This window comes from Carex rostrata, chromosome 31 (genome assembly GCF_964058835.1).
Source record: "Carex rostrata chromosome 31, lpCarRost1.2, whole genome shotgun sequence".
NCBI lineage: Eukaryota > Viridiplantae > Streptophyta > Magnoliopsida > Poales > Cyperaceae > Carex > Carex rostrata.
This window is the reverse complement of record NC_135948.1, coordinates 5,439,500-5,465,654: the sequence shown is the minus strand read 5'-3', so window position 1 is coordinate 5,465,654 and position 26,155 is coordinate 5,439,500. Positions and strand designations below refer to the sequence as shown.

The 26,155-nt window shown below is 35.4% G+C and overlaps 3 protein-coding genes across 4 annotated transcripts; 2 read left to right on the top strand and 1 right to left on the bottom strand.

The window, feature by feature from the left end:
- Positions 1–3,115: 3,115 nt before the first annotated feature.
- Positions 3,116–4,976, top strand: LOC144547457 (trihelix transcription factor ENAP2-like). 2 transcript variants are annotated; one of them, XM_078296109.1, is made up of 2 exons: positions 3,116–4,243; positions 4,718–4,976. In XM_078296109.1, the coding sequence occupies exon 1, from the start codon at positions 3,229–3,231 to the stop codon at positions 4,240–4,242; it is 1,014 nt and encodes a 337-aa protein (XP_078152235.1). In that variant the 5' UTR covers positions 3,116–3,228; the 3' UTR covers position 4,243; positions 4,718–4,976. The 2 variants fall into 2 exon arrangements, with proteins under 2 accessions (XP_078152235.1, XP_078152234.1); XM_078296108.1 differs by having other exon boundaries at positions 3,121–4,243; positions 4,772–4,976.
- A 1,140-nt stretch (positions 4,977–6,116) lies between these two features.
- Positions 6,117–11,477, bottom strand: GNL2 (GNOM-like 2). Its single transcript, XM_078296107.1, has 3 exons — positions 10,746–11,477; positions 10,153–10,622; positions 6,117–9,717 (listed from the first exon to the last, which is right to left on the bottom strand). Exons 1-3 carry the CDS (start codon positions 11,280–11,282, stop codon positions 6,615–6,617), a joined length of 4,110 nt encoding a protein of 1,369 aa, XP_078152233.1. The 5' UTR covers positions 11,283–11,477; the 3' UTR covers positions 6,117–6,614.
- A 4,403-nt stretch (positions 11,478–15,880) lies between these two features.
- On the top strand, positions 15,881–18,169 carry LOC144547216 (brassinosteroid LRR receptor kinase BRI1-like). The gene has a single exon (XM_078295807.1). The coding sequence runs from the start codon at positions 15,881–15,883 to the stop codon at positions 18,167–18,169; it is 2,289 nt and encodes a 762-aa protein (XP_078151933.1).
- The last annotated feature ends 7,986 nt before the right edge of the window (positions 18,170–26,155 follow it).

The window sequence follows — 26,155 nt, the reverse complement described above, 5'->3', positions numbered from 1 at the left end:
ATAAGCAAACAATTAGAAGTTTACAACATAGTCTACTCTCTAATAATATTTCTCAAAGATAAGGATTTCCAACCAGTAGACCGTTAAAACCATCATCCCTGGGGCTTTTTTCTTTTGGTACAACACTGCCTTTTTTCTGGTTTTTGCTGGTACTGAACTTGATTATTGGCAAGGGAGAAATTTCTCCTTTTGCTGGTTTTATTGATTTTTTTTTCTGGTATAGACCTGAATCCCTGATGGAACAGATCAAACTTTTCTGGTATGAACAGATACTCATTTTTTGCTGGTTTCTGATAGTTTTTTTTTTCTTGTACTAATCCATACATACATAACAACAAAAGGCAGAATGGAAGTATAAAAAGCCAATATTGCAAATAGAGCAATCGCACTAGAAACACCAGAAACTCAAACTAGAAGCACCTGAGATTGGGAGTCTCCAATGAGACAAATGAACAACAGAATTCATTCCATTTAATAAGCAACTCTCTAAACCTAATACAAAAAAAGTGCAAATATAATATGTATTTATTATTTTGATAAGGCATTCAAATATTAATTTTGGCTTTCAGATAGATACTCTTGTGCTCTTCTCTTTTTGAAGGAGAAACGCATCTAGTGTGCTTCTGAACCTATACTTCTGCTGTCTTCCCCTTCGGCTCGATTTAGCAGGAGGTTGTAAATCAGTCCCACTTTGTAGGTAGTATGATTTTTCTACTGAATACTGGTACCCTTGACAACAAAGGGAACTTGATGATTAGAGAAAGGACAGTTAACCAAAGCTTTCAAACGGTCAAAGGGACTTACAAGATGGTTATCAATTGACTTTGGCCTAGGTCTTGGAATTTCATAGTGAAGTTCGTTCAGTCAGAGAGAAATCTGTATATGCTATGAATGGGGAATAGTGTCCGATGCTCTGTATCGCTATTTGTAAGTATCAGGTTTTTATGTAGTACCAGTTCCAGGAGCATCTCCCACATCTGATGGTGGTGATTACTCTGATTATCTTGACCCGTATCCCAACTTGTTCCACTAAGAAATTAACGGCATCTTTTGGCACCAAGGAATTCTAAACATAAACAACATACGACTTTTCGATCGAACTTTCATTTCTTCCTTCCATTTCATCTATTAAAATGGTCGTCTTTATTTTCAAAGCAAAGTGCTCTTACAAGAAAACCCATATTACATTTAACCCGATTTATGGCCGACCGAGACATGCTCAAACTAAACAATCACCTCAAAGAGCAAGAAAGTCTCTTGACTTCCGAATGAAAAAAATTGTCAGAAATTTTGGTTTACTGCGTCACCACTTGGTATCGAAGGGGTTGACAGGTTGTCATTTTCAACGGTGCTCCCTTTTTCACCCTTGATTTGACTATCAACCTTTTTTTAGGTGACTTTGTTGCACTAAATCCATTTTGTCCTGGACCAATGGCATGAAATTATATTTAAGATATCTCAATTTAAACGGTAAGTTTAAATCCCGTACATATACAGATTTGAGTTGGATTGGACCGAATTCTGATCGGAAAGTTCAGATTTAAACTGAAACGGTGAGATAATGCAGAGAATCCAGACTCCAGGAGCATGTTGTCTTGCACACAATTGTACAGTACAGCAGTAGAACTTATTATGATCAGAATGATTAGTCGAAAAAAAGTAGTTTTAATAATGTTGTGTTTAAAGCTTAACTATTTATATTGTGTTTTAATAATGTTGTGCTTAAACCTTAACTATTTATATTGTGTTGAAATAGAATACTAATAAGTTATTGTACTCGGAAGTAAGAAGAGTCTAACGGAAGATTGAATTTGGATTAAGATTATGTTTAATTGTGAAGTAAGAGGTGGAATAAATCTCTTACTTCACGTTTAAGGAGTCAAATAAGAAATAAAATAAGAGGAGTAAGATGGAGTAAGAGATGAATTAATTCAGAATTAGTTAATCCACTTCTTCAAGTGGATTAACTTATTTTACACTTACTTTATCTATAGGACCCATTAGCATAGATATGAATTCATTTTCCAACATTTTACTCCTTCATATATATTAATTTAATCTATAATTTGAACTACCAAGATATAAAATATGAAGAGTAAGCAATTTAATTCTCGTTAATTTTACTCTATAACCAAACATGACGTAAAGTTTTAAAACAATGTTCAAATAAAGATAATATGTAATTCATCTTATTATATATTCGGTGAACTTAATTTTAAAATCTATTAAAATGATTTTAAATTTGTTAAAATTGATATATTTCATGAACGATATTTTTACATTTAAAATTTACAAACTTTTGTATTTAGCTATAAAAAATAATAATTTATAAGTTATTTTATCGTATTTATTTTTCATCATCTTTGATCACTCCACTTTACACTAAATAAATTAAAAAATAATAATATATAAATAAATCACTTTGTAAAATTGACAATTTAAATATGTTATTGGAAACCTATCCAATATATTTTTAAATTAAGTCACAAACCATCTTGATTAGTTTGGAAACCTATCCAATATATATTTAAATTAAGTTCACAAACCATCTTGATTAGTTTAGATTGTACCCTTGGCAGGGATCTGGCGCCTTCTTGCTTTCCAAAATGTATTCTCGTCTTCTTAGACAAGCTAGTCTCATCACATCTCATGTTTAAAAATAATTTATTACTAGTATTGTGCTCAATGCACGGAAACATATTATAAGATTGAATAGAATATGAAGAGATATTTTTGTTTCACACAAAATAAAAAAAAATATTTAAATGAAAATAAAAGAGAAATGAAAAAAAAATTAAATAATAAATAACAATAAAATAACAATTACAAATGAAAAAAAAAGTATCAAATATAACATGAAAAATATTTTTGAAATATCATTGCAATTTAATATCTAATTTTCTCCACAAACAAGACAAGTCATTAAATGATTTAGAGAACAATCTGTAAAAAAAACAAAATTGAAAAAAATAATTTTATCTTTACTTGAAAAAAAATTAGAAAAAATACACGATGAAATAAGTAGCAAACAACAAAATACATCCCTTAATTTCCCAAAAGCCCAAAAGATGCACCGCTGCCATAAGCCCAAAGAAGCAACAAATTCAAAAGCCTGTTAGACAGGACACCTCCATTCATAAACATAAACAGAGACAAAATTTGCTTCCTCTTAGGTCGCTGGTCGCCGGACCTCCGAGGTTTCCTCTCTCTTTCTTCCCCAGCCAATCGATGGACGACACGTATCCCTACCCATACCCTCCAAAGCACCGGCGGCCCTTCCCCACCCCTCCGCCTCAACCCGACTCCGACGAGGGTAACTATCTCAACTCTACCTCCTCATCTTCTTCGTCCTCCGACGAGGAACCACCACAAAACCAACAAAATCAAATCGATTCTTCGCCTGAAATCCTTCTCAAGCGCCGCCGCGTCGATCGGTATGATCAGGATTTCGAATTCGTCGCTCGTACCAAAGCTCCCACTCCTGTACTGGCCGATTGGTCGAAAGAATCCACCTTTGCGCTGATAGAGGCGTGGGGCGACAGGTTTCTATCCAACGGGAGGCGCAAGCTCCACTCTGATCAGTGGGCCCAGGTTGTCAGGTTGGTGAATGAGGTGTCAGGGACGACATATTCTGAACTGGATTGTCGCAAGCGGGTGGAAATGCTGAAGAAGAGGTATGAGAAGGAAAAAGCTCGAGTCTTTGGCCCGAATTCCAGGGGCTCCAGTTGTAGTAAGTGGGTTTACTTTGCAAAGATGGATGAATTAATGGGTACAGCTCGCTCTGAGAGGAGGCGAGAGAGAGAAATGCCCAAGCTGAGATTTGGGGTAGACAATGGAGAGTATGTGTTTGGAGAGGGGCCAGGGGATACCGGGTCAGAAGGAGACGATGACGATGATGGTGGCGGTGGCCGTAATGGTATGAATGATGATGGCACAAATGGTAATGGGCAGTCGGGTTATGGAGTTTTGGCTGACTCAGTGAAGAAATTTGGTGAGGTGTGTGAGAGAATGGAGAGCAACAAAAAGAGGCAAGCAAAAGAACTGGAGAGTATGCGCATGGAGTTCCAGATGGAGCTAGAGTCAAGGAAAAGAGAAATTTTGGACAGAGTTCAATCTGAGCTTGCCAACATTGAAGAAGGATATGATGATGATTTGGACAGCGATGGTATGGATCGAGATGACGGTGATGATGGTATGGATGATGATGGCGATGATGATCTTGGTGGTAATTTGAGTGATTAAGGTAAGTACTTTGGTGATTTTTGAAACTTAGGAAGGGCAATTGTTATTCGTCTTGAGTTGTTCATTGTAATTACATTTGTGTACTAGATGCCATATAGGCTGGTTCATGCTGACTTGCTTATAAAAGACAAACCTAATTTGGGATAATGTGGAACTGATACAAAGCCAGAAACAAAAAGCTTACAAGTGGGTTCCAGTGCATTCAGAAGCAAGAACGATTCTGTTCTTGTCATTTAATAAAACGGATCAGGTGCATTTGTGTTTGTACCAGCAACTGACCTGACTGGTACAGTATGGAAATCCAAGAATATAGTTGTTGGGTTATATTTTAAATAATTCATGTGCAAGCAAAGGATTATAGTCTAAGGACTAAACCTTGGGACCTGGTACCATTTAGGTACTATGCACATGCTGGAATATAGGTTAGAGTCTTCCCTATAAGTTAATCCTGTATGTTTTATTTTTTTGAATTTAGCGGACCAATTGAAACCATGTACACTAGATGATATGGTGTGGTTTGATGTTGTAGGCTATTTGGTGCAAGCAAAGCAAGCAACCCAAGTAAGAGAGAAGGCTGTTGTAAGTTTAGATCTTTCTCAGGATGATTGTTGTAACATTAGAATATTATGTGAATGCTGTCATGACATTAAAATTGAAATTAGGCCACTTTAGATTATATGAATTTGATGACAGAAAAATTGTAACATTAGATTATTATTAATATTTAGTGTTTATTTTTGGGAGAATTTCTAGTGTACCCATGTAAACTTCTAAACTATCCAATTTCCCCATGAAAGCACCATAATATCCACTATCCCCATAAAAAAATAGCATTTTATCTAATATCCCCATTTATTTATTTAACATTTTATTAATTATTTCAAAAATAAAATTGACAAATATACCTTTATTTTCAAATCTTCATCTCTCCTTTGATGTATTTAGGTCAGCTCATTTTCTTTGGTTCTTAGGTTTTAGATCTGGTTATTTATTGAGTCTGGTTTCATGGTAAGATTTTGTGTGTTTAGGTTGTCCTAAGTTTAATGTGAAGTTTTTATCCTTTTTTTTTTCTGGTAAAATTGTAAATATAGGTGGAAAGCTGGAAATAGTAAAGTACTAAGCTTCATGTCTTGCTGCGATTTCTGTTACTAGTTTAATATGAATGCCATTTTCTTTTCTGTCTTTTTTATTTGTGGCGATAGTCTTTTAAAAAAATTCTTTTGATTGAGTGGCAAAGATTTTGTTTTTTGGTAAAAATGTAAAATGGGTGGATACCAGCAATATTATGTCATCTGGTACAGTGTACCAATACCATACAGTATCACATGTGGTACTGTCATAAATAGACAATGTACCAGTACCACACCAAAGGGTATCAATTATTAATTATGTTATGCCTCCAGCTTTTATGATAATGGTCGGTGATCCATTTTAAATACGCTTTCAATTTATTATTTAATTATTTCATAATGTAATTTTGGTTGAGTTTGGTAACCTGTGCTATATCCTAATTTATTTTAGATGTCCTGTTTCATTATTTTGCATGCTTTCGCATGAAACTATGAGCAAGAATAGGTTTGCTGACTGGATAAGTTTTTGGCAGCCATACACAAGTTTGCTATCCTCAACTATGAAAGAAAGTCAATTGCAGTAAGTTTGCTGTCTTTTTCTTTTAAAATATTGAAAGTAAACTTGTGTAGTTGGGGAGTGAACGTCTACTGGTTGAGCACGGAGCTACAGTTGCAGTAGTTGGGGATGAGATCCATACACTAGTACAGAGGAGGGAATGACAATTTTTCAATAGGGCAAAGGAGAGAGGAGGGTTTGAAAAGAAAGGGTATATTTGTCAATTTGATTTTGTAAATAATTAAATAAAAGATTAAATAAATATAATGGGATATTAGATAAAAAAATATTAAGTTTTTATGGGAATATTGGATATCGTGATGTTTTCATAGAGAAATTGGCTATTTCAGAAGTTTATATGAATATTGAATGCACTAGAAATTCTTCCTTTGCCTAAAATTTAGAGATGAAGAACGCAATGTATAACTCTCTGTGGCCCCTAAAATAACTCTTTTATCTCTTCTCTATCTATTACAATTAAGTCATTTATGGATGTCTGTAAACAGAAGATGTAACTATTTTAACAGTGGATGTAATAGGAGTTCTTCAATTTTCCTTGCTTTAAACTTCCAAAATTGTACAGTTTATAATTACACATACAAAAAATTGACCTAAAATTTACATCAGAAACCTTGAAACTTGAAATAAAAAAAATTCCCATTGATCCTCTGCATGGATAAACTCCAACCCAATGCTTTTGCCAAGCATTTTGAAAATACCAAAAAACAACTACAAGAAAAGAAAACCTATTTAGGAAACAACTCGTCAATTACTGATGGTGCAATCCACTTTGCCTGCACTTCAGTGCTTTCCCACAAAGGGTCTCCTTCTTTCGGTACCAACATCCCATTCTCTTTCATTGCTTCCAGCATTCTCTTCAATACCTGTGGTATATGTGCATGTATCTCCATTGTAAATTCCCCCCCATAATATGTCTTGATCCATGTATCCATGCGCCTCAACACAAAGAGCCAAGATGTCATGAAATCATTATCCTGCCACAGTTGCGTCAGAAATATCGTGTAGAAGTCCGCTAAAAACTCCATTGCCTCTCGAAATGTACCTCCCATGGATATGGTCTCTCTCTCCATGTTTTCTCTCCTGGAATAATCTATTGTTTTCAGGTGCAAGTTATCCACCATTGGCAGGACAAGGTTTTTAAAGCAGTTCAAACAGCCTTTTGGTGAAAGATCTAGCGATTCTGCTGCAGTTTGGAAACAGCGCTTCAGCTCGATTAATGCCTTGCTTCGGATCTCCTCTCGTCGTGCCAGGCTAGGTTTTCCTATAGCCTCTACTAATTTCATGAACAGGTGGTATGGAGTAAGCCTTGAGCCCAGGTCTTCCATGTTACCTTCTGAGTTGTTATTGTTAGGGTTATTCGGGTCAGTGATGCTTAATTTGTGCCATTGCAATATTGGGTTGATGGATTTACCTAGCATTTCCAAAATAATTACACTCTTATCTAATGGGGTTGTCTTATGCACGCCCAAGGTGAATGCCGCATCAACCCAAAATAAATAGTTGGATCGTGTTAGATGGGGACCAATCATGAGATTATTCAAGGTTTCTATGGCATCATCAAAGGTCTGGGGATTTCGACCAGAGGTTGAGAGGATTATGAGAAGTGACCTCCATACGGCTGGTGATTGTATGCTCCCGCCATGCTCCTCAATGAGTGCTTTCACTGAAGCTACGATGATGTCGCAACACATGTCGATTGTGTTCTCTATTGTTACCATGAGATGAATGGATTTAACTATGGCCTCCTCTGCTTGCTTATCGAGCTGTGCTGTCTCAGTCGATATGACTTTACTGGCAATTATGAAGAGTGGTGCAATGGCTTTTTCAGGAAATGGATATGGGGACATGATTGTGTACTGTGAAAGGGTAAAGAAAGCCTCATGAAATTGCTGCCAAAATGTCATGAACCGGTGAAGGTTAGCAGAGGTGACAGTCAATAGTAGGTCATAACAAAATATGATTGTATCGTGCTCCTCACCTACTGAAGTGAATTTCTGCCCTTTACCAGAAGCGGCAAATATGAGCGCCCGACCCAAGTGGTGCAGTGACTCCTCTGAAAACTTCGCACTATCGGTGAATATGTTCCCAATTTGGCATTGTTGCATCAACTTCATGTTAACCTCTGACTCACTACTCAAATTAATCATCGACTCTGCACCAGAATCGAGTGATAAAATTTGTGAAAACCTGCCAATCATTCCTGAAATATAACGGCTGGTCCCCAATCCCTGGTGTGAGGAAGGAAATATTACGCCAGATTCTGACTTTAAATGATTTGCTGTCAATCCAGTGGTTACTAGGGTTGCTGGTCCACTGCTTGAATCAATCCCCAAAGGCGGTAATAGTTTTATTCTCCTGAGCTTTATAATACAGTCTATTACATTTTTCCAAGCACCACGTACCGACTTGCCAAACCGGTTTGCAATAGTAAAGAGCGCAAGCATGGCCATACGCATTTTTACGCTCTGATTGAACTCAGCCTGGGTATCTTCTGTGCAATTGTAGGGATTTAAAAGGGTAGTAAATTTGCAAAGACAGGAAAGCAACTCGTCAAGTACATCACTTAGCCCGTACTGTGCAATACGCGCAACAGAGATCATCCCTTCTATGCATTCGCTTCGTATTTCTTCATCATTGGTGTAGTCAAAGATAGTCATTAGTGTAGCAACTGATGGACCCGATATGGTAGCAAAAACTTCACGGCTGAGCTCATGCTTGAAATCACATATAATAAATGGGTCCACAGCAAGTGATCGCCTGATTAATTCACCCCATAGGTTTGCATTCATCTCCTTAGGCGCACTTCCATTTTGGCTGAACAATGCAATTGCATTTGTGGAGATGGAGTGGAATAGTTCTGATAGGTATTCCCTTGGTAAATCCTGTCCCTCGTTTATTAATCGATTGTTCTTGATAAACTCCTCTTCGGTCATCTTCTTTTTCACTTGTGGGTTATGATGGTCAGTGTTAAGCATGATGAGCGAATAACAAAGCAAGAATACTGCATCCTTGTTTGCAAAAATATCCGAAGATTGCTGCTCGAAGAACTTTTCTGAAAAGGCCTCGATAATTCTTTGTATCTTTTGTGCCTCCCCGGGTAGCCGAAAGGTTTCAAGGAAAGTCCTCAGTGCAGTGTCAAGGATCACACCAGTGAAATCAAATGTATCAGTGAACTCCTTTAAGACTTGTATGTGAAATTCACCTGGGTCACCCAGATAATCTCCAATTTTGTGTTTGTCAAGGCCCGGGGTGTACCGAAAGAATCGGGCTATGGTTTTACTTTCAGGCGGATTCGCTACAAGATTTGCAAATTTCAGATACTCCATACCCTTTTTCTCATCCTTGTTGTAATGGTGTGCAGCAATCATTGTTTTATTCTTTTTGAGCTTTCTTTTCCGGACAAACTCAACCCATGTATCTGAGTCTGGTTCAGGTGGGTCACTATCCAAAGCAGTGTCGTACTTTGACATGTCAAGTTTGTATTTGTCTTTACCATCGGGATTGTCGGTGGCAGTAGACTCAATGCTATCGGCAATGGTGGTAAAGATGTGGACAAGTCCATTGAAGGCATGGATTTGAATAGGTGTCATCTGGCTGTTAATTTGTGGATATGCAGTTTTGCACAAGAGCTTGCCGATCTCTTCAAGCACGTTATGTCGGATCGGGTCGCAATCATAATTAACAAACATCTCTATTAGGAATGTCGGTTGCCGGCAGAAACTTATTATGCTTTCTATGGCAACTTCCTGTAAATGGGGCCCGTTCATGCCAGAGCCGATTCGTAACAGAACGTAAACAAAGAATGCCTCCAACTGGAGCCTTAGTGACCTACGATTAAAAACAAAATCAATCTTTCAGTCCATGTACTATTTAAACTTGCCCTTTTCTGAAGTCATAAATCTCCAAAGTTTGAATATATAAAACAAGTGTGCTGCTTTTACCTATTTAAACCAATGCAAGTTGCAAAATTGCTAACACCCAAACTTGATTTGGGAGGTTCGAGGTTCTCTCAAATTATTATTATATTTTAAAAGAATTTATCCTTAAAGCTTAAAAAAATGAAATACAGCAAAGGCAACTGGAGGAGAGTAGCGATTGAACAGTGTAAACAAGTTAAAAATAGAAAGCACTATGTAGGTGAATGCAAGCAATATCGTAAAAACATTTTGATGGTGGTTGTATCTAGTTCAGATTTGATATCTCTTATAAAAAATGTAAAGAAAAATAGATAGTTTTTTATATAGGAGAGGTATAGAAGCTCACCTGCGCAAAAAGTGATAGAGATTCAAGACTGTGCTGCAAATCATGGAGAGAACCAAAGGCCCTGACCGGGTAGCGTAATGGATCAAGTGATGAAACAAATCATCTTGGATCAGATGCAATAACTTCGGATGCTGCCCGATTGATTCACCGCCGAGTTCAATTGCGGTATTTATCAAAACAAGTGTGAAAAGCTGTACATCCTCGTCAGCGGGTCCATATCCTTCAGGCGCAACAACCATGTCACCAGCATTGAGTAATGAGCATAAGAAATTGAATATATCCACCATGCACCGTGCACCAAACCCTGTAATTGAACCCAATTCCGCTTCCAGTTCTGACAAGTCGACTGAACCTGGCTCAGGGGCTTTTATATCCGGGAGGTGGAAGAATATGATTTGGATCACGTCATGCATCAAATGGCGTGCGGTTCGCTGGAGCAAGTCCGTGCGGTTTACCGCTTGTTGCACAACCTATGCCAAATTGTAAAAATAAAAATATAACCCTTCATATAAATTTGAGAAAAAAAAATCATCTAAATGCAGATAAATTATTCCTTTTGTTTACATTATTGTAATAACTAATAAATAGAAAACCTGAAAGCATGTGTTAACGATTGTGCAAATAGCATGGTCTGTAAGAAGCCTGCCAGCGGGACAGCGTAGTAAAGCGAGAAGCACTTGAAGCACACGCATCAAAATGGCATCCTCTATGGAAGGGTCGGTTCGTTCGAGACGGCACGAGGTAATGGCTGAAACAACCAAATGCACGGCATCAAAAGCACCTGGCGACTGGTCATCAAACACTCCAAACCGGATTATCTTAAGCACCGCTGACATGGCGGCCCCAGTAGCAGCGGCTGGCACATCATCGCTTTGTATCACATTTAGGAAAGGAGAAAGATAGACTGCCGGGTCTGTGGTGTGCCAATCGGTGTGGAAAATGATGGCACGTAGGGATTTGAGGGATTGTACAAGGTGGTCATCTAGGAGGATAGCTGAGGCAACAATGGTGGGGTCGATGGGGCGGCGAATCACGGCTAAGACGGCACCAACCTCGGTATTGAGCATACAAGAGATGCTGAGTTGATTTAGCCGCGGTTCATGGTCAACTGCAGGGGCAACTGTGACCATTGTGGGAAATATGAGGTAAGGATATTGCTGCTAAGGAATCGTTTTTGTCATAATTTGAATTTATTTAGGAAGAAGGAGCTTTTTTTTTTAGTTTTTTTCTACGTTTGATATATTCCAGGTCTAAAAGTTAATCTTCACCATGAATTATCGTAACTGTTTTTCACCACATATTATTTACAGTCTTTCTTTATTTAGTAAAAAAAATCATTCTGCTGTTGACCAGAATTTCGAGCGGAAAATTGTTGGAATTAATTACAGCGGTTGATTATCTCAAGAAATAGTTAGTAGAATTCATTAATTCTTCTCTGTTTATATTAATAGTCTGGCTTCGTTAGTTAGACCAGCTTCGTAAAACCTCATACGAGAACCATACAAAAATAGAATTGTATGGTCCAAAATTCTCTTGCGCATTTTGAGCACCGCTCATCTGTACACAAACCACCAATAAGAATAGTATAGTAGCAAATCTGGCTCAATCTCTCTCTGGAGCATTACATCGGAGAGATGAAAAAGGCCATATTTATCCTGCATCAAACATATTATAGTAATATGTATTTTTAAATAGCAATAGAAGATTGATCTATGTATAGTTCATAATGGTTGTGTTTCATTTGAAGACTTCAAATAGCAATAGAAGATCGTAATAAACAAATGAAATTAAAACAATAAAACTGGGTTCAATTATTAAGCAACTGTTATGGTACATGGCAACTGGTACTTCAAAAAGAAAACTACAGAGAAAAGTTTATGGATGTCTAAAAGAAGTGGCAGAAGATATAATATCCAAATTTATTGGGCCACTATGGGTAGTTGGTATTTTATCTTTTCTTTACTTTTGTGTTGATATTGAACTGTCAATTGTGTATTTGTGCACAAATTAAACAACTCGTCAAAACTCACTTTTTCCACAGAGAAATTTTTGTTTGTTTGTGGAATTGCATAGAAAGTTGATGGAAGTCGTAACAGTTGAATTGGGCCACTAAGAAGACCGAAGAAAGAATTAGTTTACATCATGGAGAAATAGAGCACTCTCTATCTCTCTTCTCTCTCAATTTAAATTGAAGCTTTGCAAGTTGCAACAGATATGAATCAGAACAGAAAAACACAACGAGCATAGGAGAGAGGACAAAAGGAGTGCACAACATATAGGGACATTGGAACCCTCCTCTGTGTTTAGTTATATTTGATTAGAATTGTACATCCAAATTCGCTATGAAAAATAAATTATTTATTAAACAAAATTAATATATAAATAAGGTAATTTATTTGAAAAAAGTTTGCATTGAAGTTTTTTTAGCACTAATAACTAAATTTATTTTTAAAAACTTTAAAGATGTGATAATTATCAACACCATAATTTGTCATGCATTTATTCCTATTGTTAAACACGACAATTTGTCATTTCACAATAAAAATAGTATGCCAGTGACAAATTGTAATAAATACAATAAAAATAATATATTCTTACATAATAAAAACAACAAAATAATATCATTTTACATATTAAAAAAAAATTGGTCTGAATCCGTAAATTCCTATAAAAACAAAAAAACATAAATCTTATTAACAGTGTTTTTAAACTGGCATGACGGGCTTTCTAGTTTCAGAGAAGGACAAAATAATTTTCAGAGAGGAAGGGACAGTGGTACCGGATCCGTACTTTTTCACTTAATTTCAAAATTCAGGGAGAGTAGTTGTCCCTCCCCCCAACCCCACCCTGCGGTTCAAGGTGGGTCCGCCCCTAACAAACTAGAGTAATGATTAGCTTTGTGTAAATAACTCGTGACATTCTTTTTTGAGAAATTGCAGCAGAAGCTGCGCAATGTAAATAACTCGTGACGTCAATTTGTATGATATCGTGAAGTTAATGTCAATTACGTTTAATATAATTAATTAATGCAATATTAATTATCTTTATGTGAAAGATAAAAGAAATTCAAAACTCAAGTATGTCAGTGACAATGTGATTATTTGATAGAGGAGGGATCAAGTTACAACAAGTATTTTCTACATTTTTAAAGACCAAATCGTCAATCCAAACGTTAGATGTGATCTCTACAATAAAATGTGCTTGGAGACCAAATTTTACATTTTTTGGAATTTTTTTACTATTTATTAAGATGGGTACAAAAATTAGTCAAATTCAGACCATTAAATTTTGTACCCATCTTAATAAATACTAAAAAAATTTCAAAAAATATAAAATTTGGTTTCCAAGCACATTTTATTGTAGAGATCACATCTAACGGTTTGGATCAACGATTTGGACTTCGAAAATGTAAATAATACTTGTTATAACTTGTTGTAACTTGATCCCTCCTCTATTTGATATGTGTTCTTTAAAATGAGTAACAAATAAATTAGTCTTACAAACCCAAATTTAGTGACTTCCCTGACATCTACAGGCCACAGCTTTGTTCCCTCATTCTTTTCACATCGAGTAATTAGTTTGATTCATTACCAATTGGTCCTGCAAAACAAAAGTTGCACTGAATCAGAAAATAAAATTGGAATGACGAGATGAATAAGTGTTATGTAATTTAGTTTTATGATAAAGAGGAGATTAGGTTATTATTCTTTTCTCAAAAAAAAATATATATTATGAGGAAGAGAGAATAATAACAACTTTTTGCAAAAATTAAAAACTTGAAAAAACAAAAAATAAAAATAGCTTAGCCCTTTTTCTCTCTGCCTCCTTCCGTCCTGACTGTAATTGTATGGTAACTTGGATCATAGGTGATAAATTTTATTAAATTATCAGCAAATTTTGATGTGTGTATATATAATAAGACTTTATATGTAATTCACACACACCAAAAAATTATTACAAAATTAATTTGACTTGTATATATAATAAGACTGTATATATATTGAATTTACAAACACCAAAAAAATATTGCAAAATTAATTTGACTTGTATATATAATAAGACTTTATGTATAGATATGTAATTCACACGCCAAAAAATTATTACAAAATCAATTTGACTCTCCTTGAGATATTTTATTTTGTATCTCTAATATTTATTAAAAAGAAGTGGTTGTTGGAGATAGAACGGTAGCATGGTTAACTATCAATTTGACTCAATTGGATAGTTTGAGCTCCTCTCACCATTTCGGCAAAGATTTCAAAAGACAAGAAGTGGTTGTTAGTAGGGTGGAAAAAACGTGTTGTGACATGACTAACACGTTGTGACTTTGGTCTCGTGCCGTGATCAAGTGAACAGTGATTCGTGCCGTGCCGTGCTGTGACCAAAATGTTGAGATGTGGTCACGTGACTCGCGTGCAGTGACTATTTGTTTGCCGTGTCCAAACATAACTTGTTACGTTTCTCACGTTTAACTATTTTTTCATAATTTAAATTAGTTTATTCAAGATTCACCATTTGATTAAACGTGAGAAAATTAAGTTAGTTTTTCAAATTGTTAGTCAGAACTCGCGTGATTATGTGCCATGTCGTTCCGTGATCGGATATTTCGTGTGATGTGCCATGCCATACCAAATTTTCTACAAGCTGGTCACGCGGCATGTGAATGGTCACGACACGGAATAGTAACACGTGCCGTGCCGTGCCGTTCCGTGTCGTAACTGTGCTGTTCCGTAATGGAGCCGACTCTGCTGTGCCATTTTTCCACTCAGTTGTTAGGTCTCATTTTTTTTTCCGGCTTAATTCATGCCTGTAGGCCCAATATCACAATTGCATCCCCTGGTACCGTACCAGTTCTCATCCATCCAGAAACATTATATGAAAAATACCTTCTAACAACCAATACAAAATCTATTCAAAAGCAAAAAGAGGAAACGTAAAACCAGTGCAGCTCCACTCCTCTTTCTTCCAAATTTTGTCAAGTAATCCGCCAAACCGTTTTCACTCCTACTGATGTGCTGACAACTAAATTGGGAATTTTACTTAAACACCCTCCAAAGATGAAAATCTCACCAAAAGTCTTCCAGTCAACTTCAATTGGGGGCACCAAATCTTCACTGTCCTTAGCTAAAGACAGGTTATCAGTGAAGAATATTTAAAATTCATTTCACTAGACTATATATTGACTAAACGACCGCCATGAATTTTTGAGTGGAGAAATACTCTCGAGTCTTCATCCTTGACTTAATCAACAACTTTGTGTATTAATTATGACCGCAATAATAAATTTTTATTCTTTGACTAACAATCAGATATTTTTGTGTATTACGGTCTATATATATATAGAAGTGATCTATTGACGAGTTCTGACCGTTAACGCAGCATCAATGGACAAATTTAACAAACGCGTGAGAAGTGGACACGCCATCTGTAACTCATTTTTTCTTACCACGTAGGACGAGATAGAAGTCGTGCAACGGCGAATACTAACCAAAAAAAAAACAAATTAAGAACCATTACAGTTTACACTATAACGACAGGAAAAACAATAGCTCTCTCTCTCTTCTGAAAACTTAGCAGAGACTGCCAAATGACTCTCTCTCTCTTTTGAAAGGTTGGCAGAGCGCAACCCCCCCCCCCCCCCCCCCCCCCCCCAAAAAATAATAATAATAATAAAAAATAAAAAACCCTCCCTCCTATCTATCTTGATTTAAATCGAAGCATTGCAATGATGGATATGAACCAGAAGAGAAAAACCACAACGAGCATAGGAGAGATGACAAGAGGAGTGCAGTGTATAACGGTTACGTATACACTTACGTGTTGCTTCCTTTTGGATCTTCTCTTCTTCTGCATGGCATCAGCCATGTTCGGAGATGTTGATCATCTAATTTCCTTCAAGAATTCTCTCCCAAATCCTAATTTGTTATCAAACTGGAACAGGATCCATGGAGTGTGTGAATTTCAAGGCGTAACATGTAAAGGAAGCCACGTGTCCTCTCTGACCATTCGAGGTCTGCCACTAGAAGCAGACTTCAATTCAGTCTCAACTCACATCCTCTCTCTTGAAAACCTAGAAGCGCTCTCTCTCCATTCTACCGATCTCACTGGATCCATCTCAGCCCTTGCAAACTGCACCATGCGACTCAAAGAATTGGACCTATCCAATAACAACCTTCAAGGGTCTGTCTATGATACAGCTTCCTTGGCGACCTCCTGTCATTCTCTTCAGTCACTCAACATCTCCAATAATTACATTGGCCAAGCCTTCAATCATTCCGCTCCAGTTCTCCTCCAACTAAGGATGCTTGATCTCTCCAATAACAAGATCACAACCAACAAAGATATCCAATGGTTATTCTCTAAACTCAGGTTACTCAAATATCTAGACCTCTCCAATAACACCATTAAAGGCACCATACCAGAAATTACCAATTGCACCTCTTTGCAATATCTTGACCTATCTTCCAATCAACTCACTGGTACCATATTGGCTGGTACGTTCTCAAGTTGTCTAAATTTAAGTTATCTAAATCTCTCATCTAACCATTTTACTGGTATGGCCCCGCCTGACATAGAGGCATGCACGAATCTTGTCACTCTGAGCCTCTCCAATAATAATTTTTCTGGTAAATTCCCCATGTGGTCCCTAGTTGCCATATCCAGACTTCAATTTCTAGATTTGGGATTTAATAACTTCAATGGTAATTTATCCAAATCTATTTCAAACCTTACAAGTCTTGAGTTATTGGATATTAGTGCGAACAGGTTTTCAGGCCCAATACCGCGTCCATTATGCACTTACAGTGCATCGCGCTTGAAAGTGTTATACTTACAGGATAACTATTTTACTGGATCTATACCCAATTCACTTTGCAATTGTACAAACTTGGTATCACTTGATCTGAGCTTGAACTTGCTTTCCGGGTCCATACCTAATTCTCTAGGGTCCCTCTCCAACTTAAGAGATCTTATAATGTGGCAGAATAATTTGCATGGTGAGATACCAGCTGAGCTCTCATTCCTTAAGTCACTCAAAAACCTACTTTTGGACTTCAACAACCTAACCGGTGCAATACCTGATGGGTTAGTTAACTGCACCAACCTTAACTGGATTTCTCTCAAAAGCAACCGGCTTACGGGTTCGATACCAATTTGGATTGGTAAGCTAGAAAAGCTTGTTATGTTATTACTTGGAAATAATTCCTTTATTGGGTCAATACCATCAGAGCTTGGCGATTGTAGGGACCTATTATATTTAAGTTTACATAGCAACCAACTTAACGGATCTATTCCACCTAGTTTAGCAAAACAGGCTGGTAAGATTGTGGTAGACCAAATAGTGGTAGGTCGGCCGTATGTTGACTTTCATAACCCCGAAAATAGTCAATGTCATGATACAGGAATTTTGGAGTTTGATGGAATCCGAATGGACGACTTAATGCGCTTACCAAATATACAGTATTGTAATTTCACGACAATTTATAAGGGTGCCACTAGCAGGACTGGTCAATACTATGGAAATGACACATCAATGATTTTTATTGATTTGTCATACAACCAGCTCGAGGGCTACATACCAACTGAGATTTCTACAATGCAATCTTTGGCACTCTTGAATCTCAAGCACAATCGCTTATTAGGACCTTTGCCACAAGAATTGGGTGGCTTGATCCACTTAAATGTGCTTGATTTATCGCATAATACTTTTGAAGGCAATATACCCTCTTCCTATTCGGCCTTATCCTTGTCAATATTGGATTTGTCAAATAACCAGCTAAGTGGGCCCATACCCGAATTGGGTTCTTTTATCACATTCTCCAAAGATGCTTTTGAGAATAATTCAGGTCTTTGCGGGTTACCATTGCCACCTTGTAATGATACAACCATGCCAAAGGAGGATGTGCCTCAACAGTCATCAACAAATCATGAGTCTTCCCTGGGCTGGTGGATTGCACTAGGGTTGTTGTTCTTCATCTTCTTGATTATTGGGTTTATAGTAGGTCAATTTTTACTATAGGTTGGCATTTGTCTTGGATGTGATGTAACTATCTATTTGCAAAAGGAGCAGAGCTAAGTACAATAAATGGGGATCAATTGATCCCTATTTTTTTTTTAAAAAAATTGTATTTCTATATGATATAATTTAGCGTAAAATGTCATGAATATTGTAAATTTACTGCCATTCTCAACATGAAAATTTTATATAATTAACTCTTAATGTGTGTTTAACACCCGCAGTTTGCAAGTCAGGCTCTGACCAGTCTGCAAAAACTATGTTAATTAGGTGCTCTAAATAATTTAAATTAATTTCAGTTACAAATTTCGTAAATGAATAATTTGTTTTATTCTTTGTCAAAGGGGTTATATCATGTTTCTTTCTTTTTCTGTTTGTCTTCTTGTATGTAGAAGATCCATACAGTAGGATCTATGAGATTATTAAAAAAAATCAAGAAATTAGACGTACAAAAGCGAGGCATGAAACCAGTACCAAACCTGCTACGAGTAGAAAAAGAAACATAATGAAAAAAACGAATGATCATAATAGATGGTTTGAAACCGAAAACGAAGTAAATGTCTTGACAAAAACAGCATAGAAAAAACCAAGTACTAACTGTCAAAAGCAAACAGCCTTAATTAGTAGTCACAGCCAGTCGGCCATCATACCACTTCAAAATGGTCGTACTAGTTGGTGACAATTGACACAAGAAGAAACATTAATAGCCTAAGATTGTAACTTTTACCTCGAAAGCGGAGCAAGTCCGGTGAGCATCGAACTGAAATTGGTGTGATGCCTGCTCGAAACTGTCTAATTCGCTTTATGATCCATGCGTGCTTGATCCACACAAATATTACAGCGGCACACAAAAATATTAAAGCACCTGTACATAACATAAAGCGGATCAGACGGCTCAAAACAGCGCACCAATATGAATCTGATGTCTATCAAACGTGCCCCACTCCCTTTTATCCTATACCAATTGAATATTTTTTCGAGAGTTTTCCCAAGTGAAAATTGTATTTTTAGGTGCGTGGTTTGGAAGGAGGGGACGCAAGAAAAAGAGAGGGGAGCGGAGGGAAACTACACTTGACTGGATCTGACAAAGGTGGTTTATTTATTCCAAAAAGGTGAATTTCAGAGATGAGCGGAAGGAGAAAAGAAAAAGACGTAAGTTATGTGTGAAAATTAAATACAATTTTAACAATTTTGTCACCTTCGATTTAGAGTGCAAGGATGTGAACTAAAATGCTTACTCTCATTTTGAGCATATTTGTCTATTGCATGTGGGCTTTTAGTTTATAATGAGTTCAAGATAACAAACGTTGGATATACTTTCATTAGAAACTTACGGATTCCTGCCTTCTTGGTAGGGAAGTCGAAGTTAAGGGCTTAAGGCCCAAATAAACGGCAACTTATTATAAAATTTCCCCCTCTGGCCCATGAATTATTAGGTTTGATCGAGCTTACATAGGTACCTGATAGATAAGTTTTGTGATACTGTAGTCCTGGATCTACGGTTCCGATTTAGGAAATCCATCGTATTTGCAACTTGCTATGTTTGGAAAATTAATTATGATGCAATTTTGTTCATTTCTCTACTTTTGATGGCAACTTATCATAGTTAACTTTTACTGGTTTATTGTTATTCTCTAAAATAGGCCTGGCTTTGTAATAAGTCGTATAGGGGATGTCTACCAATTGTTTGGTACCAATCCTCTCATAACATTTTGATTTCTTTAATGAAAATCGGTGGGTTTTATATCCACTTTTTTCAATAAAAAATATATATAAAAGTTAATTGACCGTTTCCATTTGCAAACAATTTTGTCATGTACCGTACTGTTACATTTTGCAAATTACATTTCTCTTCTTGTTTCCTTTGATAATGAAATAAACTGGAGCCGACGATATATAGCTCTTTTAAAAAGAAAATTGGTTTTGTACAAGTGGCATGTTTAGTTGTTTACCAGTCAAAAAGACGGGAGACGCCGTTAGTAACCCCCAAATACCAGCCCAATTATTGAAGAAATAAGGCCCAAAAGCTTTAAACAGCACAGTTGTCTCATTCTGTTTAGTGCAGTTCCTATGACCTTCCTTCAATGGTGGTCACAATTTCTAGCAGATTGTAGTATGAGCATCATATACAAGTTATTTCCTGGTTCAATTGGAGTACATTTACTCCGTGTGTGTGTGTGTGTGTGTGTGGTAGTCACTATTTCATACGATTCTGTAATTTACGAATACAAGAAAAGAAATACAATACATGGATTTTGCAATCTTGTCTGATCGATTCAAATAACACTTAAAAATGGGACAAGCTAGGCGCCTAGGCCACTAGCAAACTAGAATTGAAACAATTTTTTCACTCTACGAGTACCCTGTTGGGTTGCAATTTTTGCAATAGATCACTTCAACTTGGCCTTTTTTTCATATCTTGTTTTACCATATCCTCTGAGATATTTTTGAATTTATCAATCTTCACCGTCCATATAATCTAATGGATAGGAATGAACGGTCGGATTTAGAATAATAGAGTCATGCTCTCGTATTTGGAGAGCAGCGGAGTTGACTCCACTTTTGCATAGCATTGTAAAGAAGACTTGCGCTCATGAATTTCCCTTTACGGATTACTACGGCTCAGATGCAAAAGAAATCAAATTTGATGATACTAGAAACTAGAGCTCAGGCCAGAGGCCCAATAGAGAGACCAATAGGCCCATAAGACTTTCGGTCCCTGTTTCAATTTCTTTAATTTTCAAATATCACTTTTAAACGGCGCAGGGTATAATTTTTGGGGAGCGTCTAATTGTCCACAGCTTTTTGTTCACCATTCGTCCACAGCTTTAACTTGCGCGAATACTGTAAAATTACTTCTACATGTTGTATAATTATACAATATATCACATAAAATATATCAGTTAATCACAAAACATTCAGCAACTATTTGAAGTGGTCCCATGATAGTTAGAAAAAGATTGCAACGAGAAAAGAAATATACTTTCAAACTGTACTTTCGAAAATTACAGTTATAGGAAATTATTGGCAGTTAGAGTTAGTTATTAGCGGTTATTGGCAGTTAGAGTTAGTTATTAGCGTCTGCACTGGGTTGAATCTTGTATACTGTAAAATTGAATCTTGTATATAGTAAAATTTTCGATTGAATCTTGTATACAGTAAAATTTTCAATTGAATCTTGTATACTATAAATTTTCAATTGAATCTTGTATACTGTAAATTTTCAATTGAATATTGTATACTGTAAATTTTCAATTGAATCTTGCATACTGTAAAATTTCTAAATCTAAACCATAAAATAATACCATGTATACTGTAAGACAAAATGTAAAAAATGCTACATTTCAGCTTAAACTACAACCTGCAAAGAATCATGTATACTGTAAAATTTCAAAATATAAACCATAAAATAATACAATGTATACTGTAAAATTTCAAAATCTATACATACATCCATCATCTGTTCAACAAAAATCTGTTCACTACACAAAAAATCTGTTCACCACAATGTTTGACTCTGCTAATTCTTCAATTCCTACATCTCCCACAATATCGGGTTCGGCATTTAAATCGATTTCTACAATCCTAATTTCTGCAACACTATTCACGCTTGAATTTTCACTTGTCAAATCTTCATTCAAATCAAAATCCATTGGGGCAAAACTGTAAAAATCAATACTAAAGAATGTTAGACGAGTTAGGCTGGGGTGCTATGGATAGCATAGTGGCCTCTATGCTACGGCTCAATATTCGAGTTTTCAAAATCTAAACGGTCGATCCGAACCGTTCATCTTATTCTCCATATTAATATCTGCTTGGAGACCAAATTTTACATTTTTCTGAATTTTTTTACTATTTATTAAGTATTTTACAAAATTGTTGATCCAACGGTGGCTGCACAAAACAGTAAAACCGTTGGATTAGCGATTTTCAAAGTGGCTTAATAAATAGTAAAAAAATTCAGAAAATTATAAAATTTGGTCTCCAAGCAGATATTAATATGGAGAATAAGATGAACGGTTCGGATCGACCGTTTGAATTTTGAAAACTCGAATATTGAGCCGTAGCATAGAGACCACTATGCTATCCATAGCACCCCAGCCTAACTCATGTTAGACACAAAAAAAAAATATATATAATGATGTACATCAAAATGTATTCATAACACTGTATTTGTATATCTTATATACTATAAATTACTTAATATAAAATGTAACATACACATATCATAACAAATAATACAAAGTGCATATCAAAACATTACTTATATACTGTAAAATTTGTCACCTATACCGTAAACCAAATCCATTTATAACATAAAATGATATATATAACATTTAAAAAATAAAAATATATATCATGTAAAACTGACTTGCGCCAATCCTGTAAAATTCATAATTCAAAACTGTAACTTATGTAAAATAATATAATAACAATTTTCAAACATAAAGAAAAAGTGTCATTTCACTTGCACCAATTTTGTAAAATTCATCATTCAATGCTGTAACTTAAATAACAAATATTATAAAAAATGTCATTCAAATTTTCAAACATCCAGAAACTTTCAATATGCACCAATACTGTAAAATTCATCATTCAATGCTGTAACTTAAATAACAAATCCTACAAAAAATGTACTTCACATTTTTAAAATATCAAAATTGCAAATCTAAACTGGAAAATCACAAAATCGTAACATTTCAGAAAGAAATTTATCAAAATATCATAAATCTACAGAAAATTATAAGAATAAGTGTAACCTTGAGTATGTGGATATCTATGTGCTCCTAATGATACTGGAAGCCGCTTTATTGATGGAAGTCTTATTCCCATCCCTTCCTTTGTCACTAATGGACTTCAACACCAGCGCCTTCTTCATCTTGTCATAGGCGGTGTCATGAAGATCTGGATCGAATAAGGGGAAGGAGAGATCGGAAAGAGAGATCAGAAAGAGAGAAAGAAGAGATCGGAACTTTTGTTTCTATGAGAGAAAGAGATATCAGAAAGAGAGAAAGAGATATTCAATTGAAAGAAGAGAGAAAGAGAGATCAGAAAGAGAGAAAGAAGAGAGAAAGAGAGATCAGAAAGAGAGAAAGAGAGCTCGTTAGAAGGTGGGGACCGACAGTTAGAATGAAAGTTGGATAAGGTTGTGGACAGATGGTGGACAAAACTCAGTGGACAGAAACATTTTCTCTAATTTTTGCACTTTACAGCTTTTTCACTTGCTATTTCAATAGCTAGGCAGTCCACAATTTTCTATCGCAGTTTCGGAATGAGATCTGCTGCTATCCGTGCTCTTCTCTCTATCTCTCTCTTCTCTCTCTTCTCTCTCTCTCTTCTATTTCTCTCTCCTCTTTTTTATAAGAGAGATAGAGACAAAAATGAAGAACACCACCTTGCTATTCTCTCTAGAATAATAGTGGATTTGGATCCCGCAATTTCACATATAGCCAACTTTATTTATTTTTTATTTTTTTAAATATTCGAACTGAAAATTTATTAAATAGAGCGTATATTTAATTTAAATCAGTTAAATAATGTTTATTCTTTCATCAAAACTTTATTTTCATGATCGAATTTTGGCAGTTAATTGATGGATGACCAATCAATTTTAACCGACTCAAATTTGATAAACGTTGTATCTAAATAATAAAAATCATTTGCAATATTAATTATTATTTCTAATGTAAATGATTATTTCATAATATCAAATTGATGCTTTATAAAATTTGAATGAACAATTGATTTATTTGTTGTTAATGCAATTCTTTTGCTTTTATACTACAATTACAGGGTAGTCAGAATTCAGATGAGGAGTTGTTTAAAAAGAATAAGGAAAATTATACCTGAGTTATTTGTAAGAATAATTATATGAATCCCCCACTCTCATTCCTCCATCATCATCTCATCTCTTAAATATATTTTAGAGGTGGTTTTTTTTTTTCCAATGTCGTCCACATTTCTTACGATCTATGAGAAATTTTGCGAATCTAAAACCACAAACGTATTCTACACAATTTTATCTTTCAAATGAGATCCATGATGACATACTTTCGGGCTCATCATCATACAAGTTTTTATACCTCATCGTGCAAGTATTTATACCTATACTTATAAGTATTTATCCCCAATCGTGGACCCCGCATCTCCGCATCAACCTTCTTCAATCGTCCTTGCGTCAACCTTTCTCTAACAAAAAATAGTTGACTACATAGGTATAAATACTTTTAAATGTCAGCAGTGTCATATGTGGAAAATACTAGGTATAAATACTTAGATGACGAGGTATAAATACTTGTGTGACGATGAGTTCGAAAGTATGTTATCATAGATCTCATTTGAGAGATAAAATTGCGTAGAAGACGTTTGTGGTTTTAGATTCGTAAAATTTCTTGTAGATCGTGAAAAATGTGGACGATATTGAACAAATAAAATTGGGGGATGAGAGTGGGGGCACAGTTATCAAGGCCCTATTTGTAAAGGGGAGTGCTGTACGAAGTGCACAAATTGTGATTTTGAGAGCTGACAGAATTTTTTACACTATAATGTCCAATTTACCCTTAGTTTTTAAATTATTAATAATTTCACATCTTTTTAATTCTATATATGTCTTGATTCATTAATACTTGTAAGTGTGCATGAAAGAAAACCATTAAATTCATTTATATACTAATAAGGAAGTTTGATTCACAATTTTGTTAATACACGGAAATATTGACATCCTTAATTTTTTATTTTATTTTTGGCAGATAGCTCTGAAGGTATTGTATAACAATAATAAATTAAAGATTACACATGTTGCTTATACATGAGCTTGCACGAGTGCACTAGAAAGAAAATATATAGGCCAAAGTTTCAAGTCCTTTAACTGTAAAGATTTTTTTTTTAAAGTATGCAACAGACGATAACACTGAAACTTAAAACAAACTACATAGTTAGATTGCTGAAATTTTAAGATAAGTAAACATAAATAATCAATTATAATATGAATAACCATCGGTGGGAAGCATGAGGTTCCTTTAATATTTATGCAGAGTCTGATCAGACAGTCCAAATCTAAATATAAATATTTGGTTATCATGAATTCCAAGTTATCAGATCAAGGCACGTGTCCATGAACCAAGACCTCTGTTGTCATATTCCACGTATTATATGGTACTTATTTTAGAATTGTTCCAATCAAGTAGCCAACCGTCAGGATAGATGAAGCAATCCATGGATGACTCCATATATACTACACGAGAGTAATGTTTCCAAGGTCTACCTAGAAACGATTTTTTTTTCATGATGTTGAGGTTTCCTGCTGCCATGATTCTACTATTCTGGATCACAAGTTCTGTTGTATCATTCAAGGCTGATCGCGCTGTTTAGATTATATAATTAGGATGAATCATATTTTTTTTTATCATTAATCAGTTCTTTGACAAGTAATTAAATGATGATGGATCGATTATTGATTGTATATCAATATTTGTAAAACAAATATTAATTATGGATTATTACTTACCACCAGCTGTGATTGCATTATTTTGTGTGCCAAATGGAGGTTTGACAATGATGTGACTTTGGAAAATTGCCAAAAAGAAAAAGAAAAATTTAGTGCGTAAAGATTTAAAGTTAATATCTTTGTGTAATCATTTCACTATTTGCGGATTAAAAAAATTGTGAATCAAACTTTCTTATTAGTATATAAACGAATTTAATTGTTTCCTTTCATGCATACTTGTAAGTATTAATGAATGAAGACATATATAGAATTAAAAAGATGTGAGATTATTAAGAATTTAAAAATTAAGGGTAAATTGGGTATTGTAGTGTAAAAAATTCTCTCAGCTCTCAAAATCACAATTTATGCACTTAGTATAGCACTCCCCAATTGTAAAGGGTTATGATTTAATGACATCAGTTGACTTAATGATTTTTTTTAGTTAATAAAATCGATCATACTTTTTGCTTTTCAATTATGGGAAGCCAGCTAACCGGCTTTAA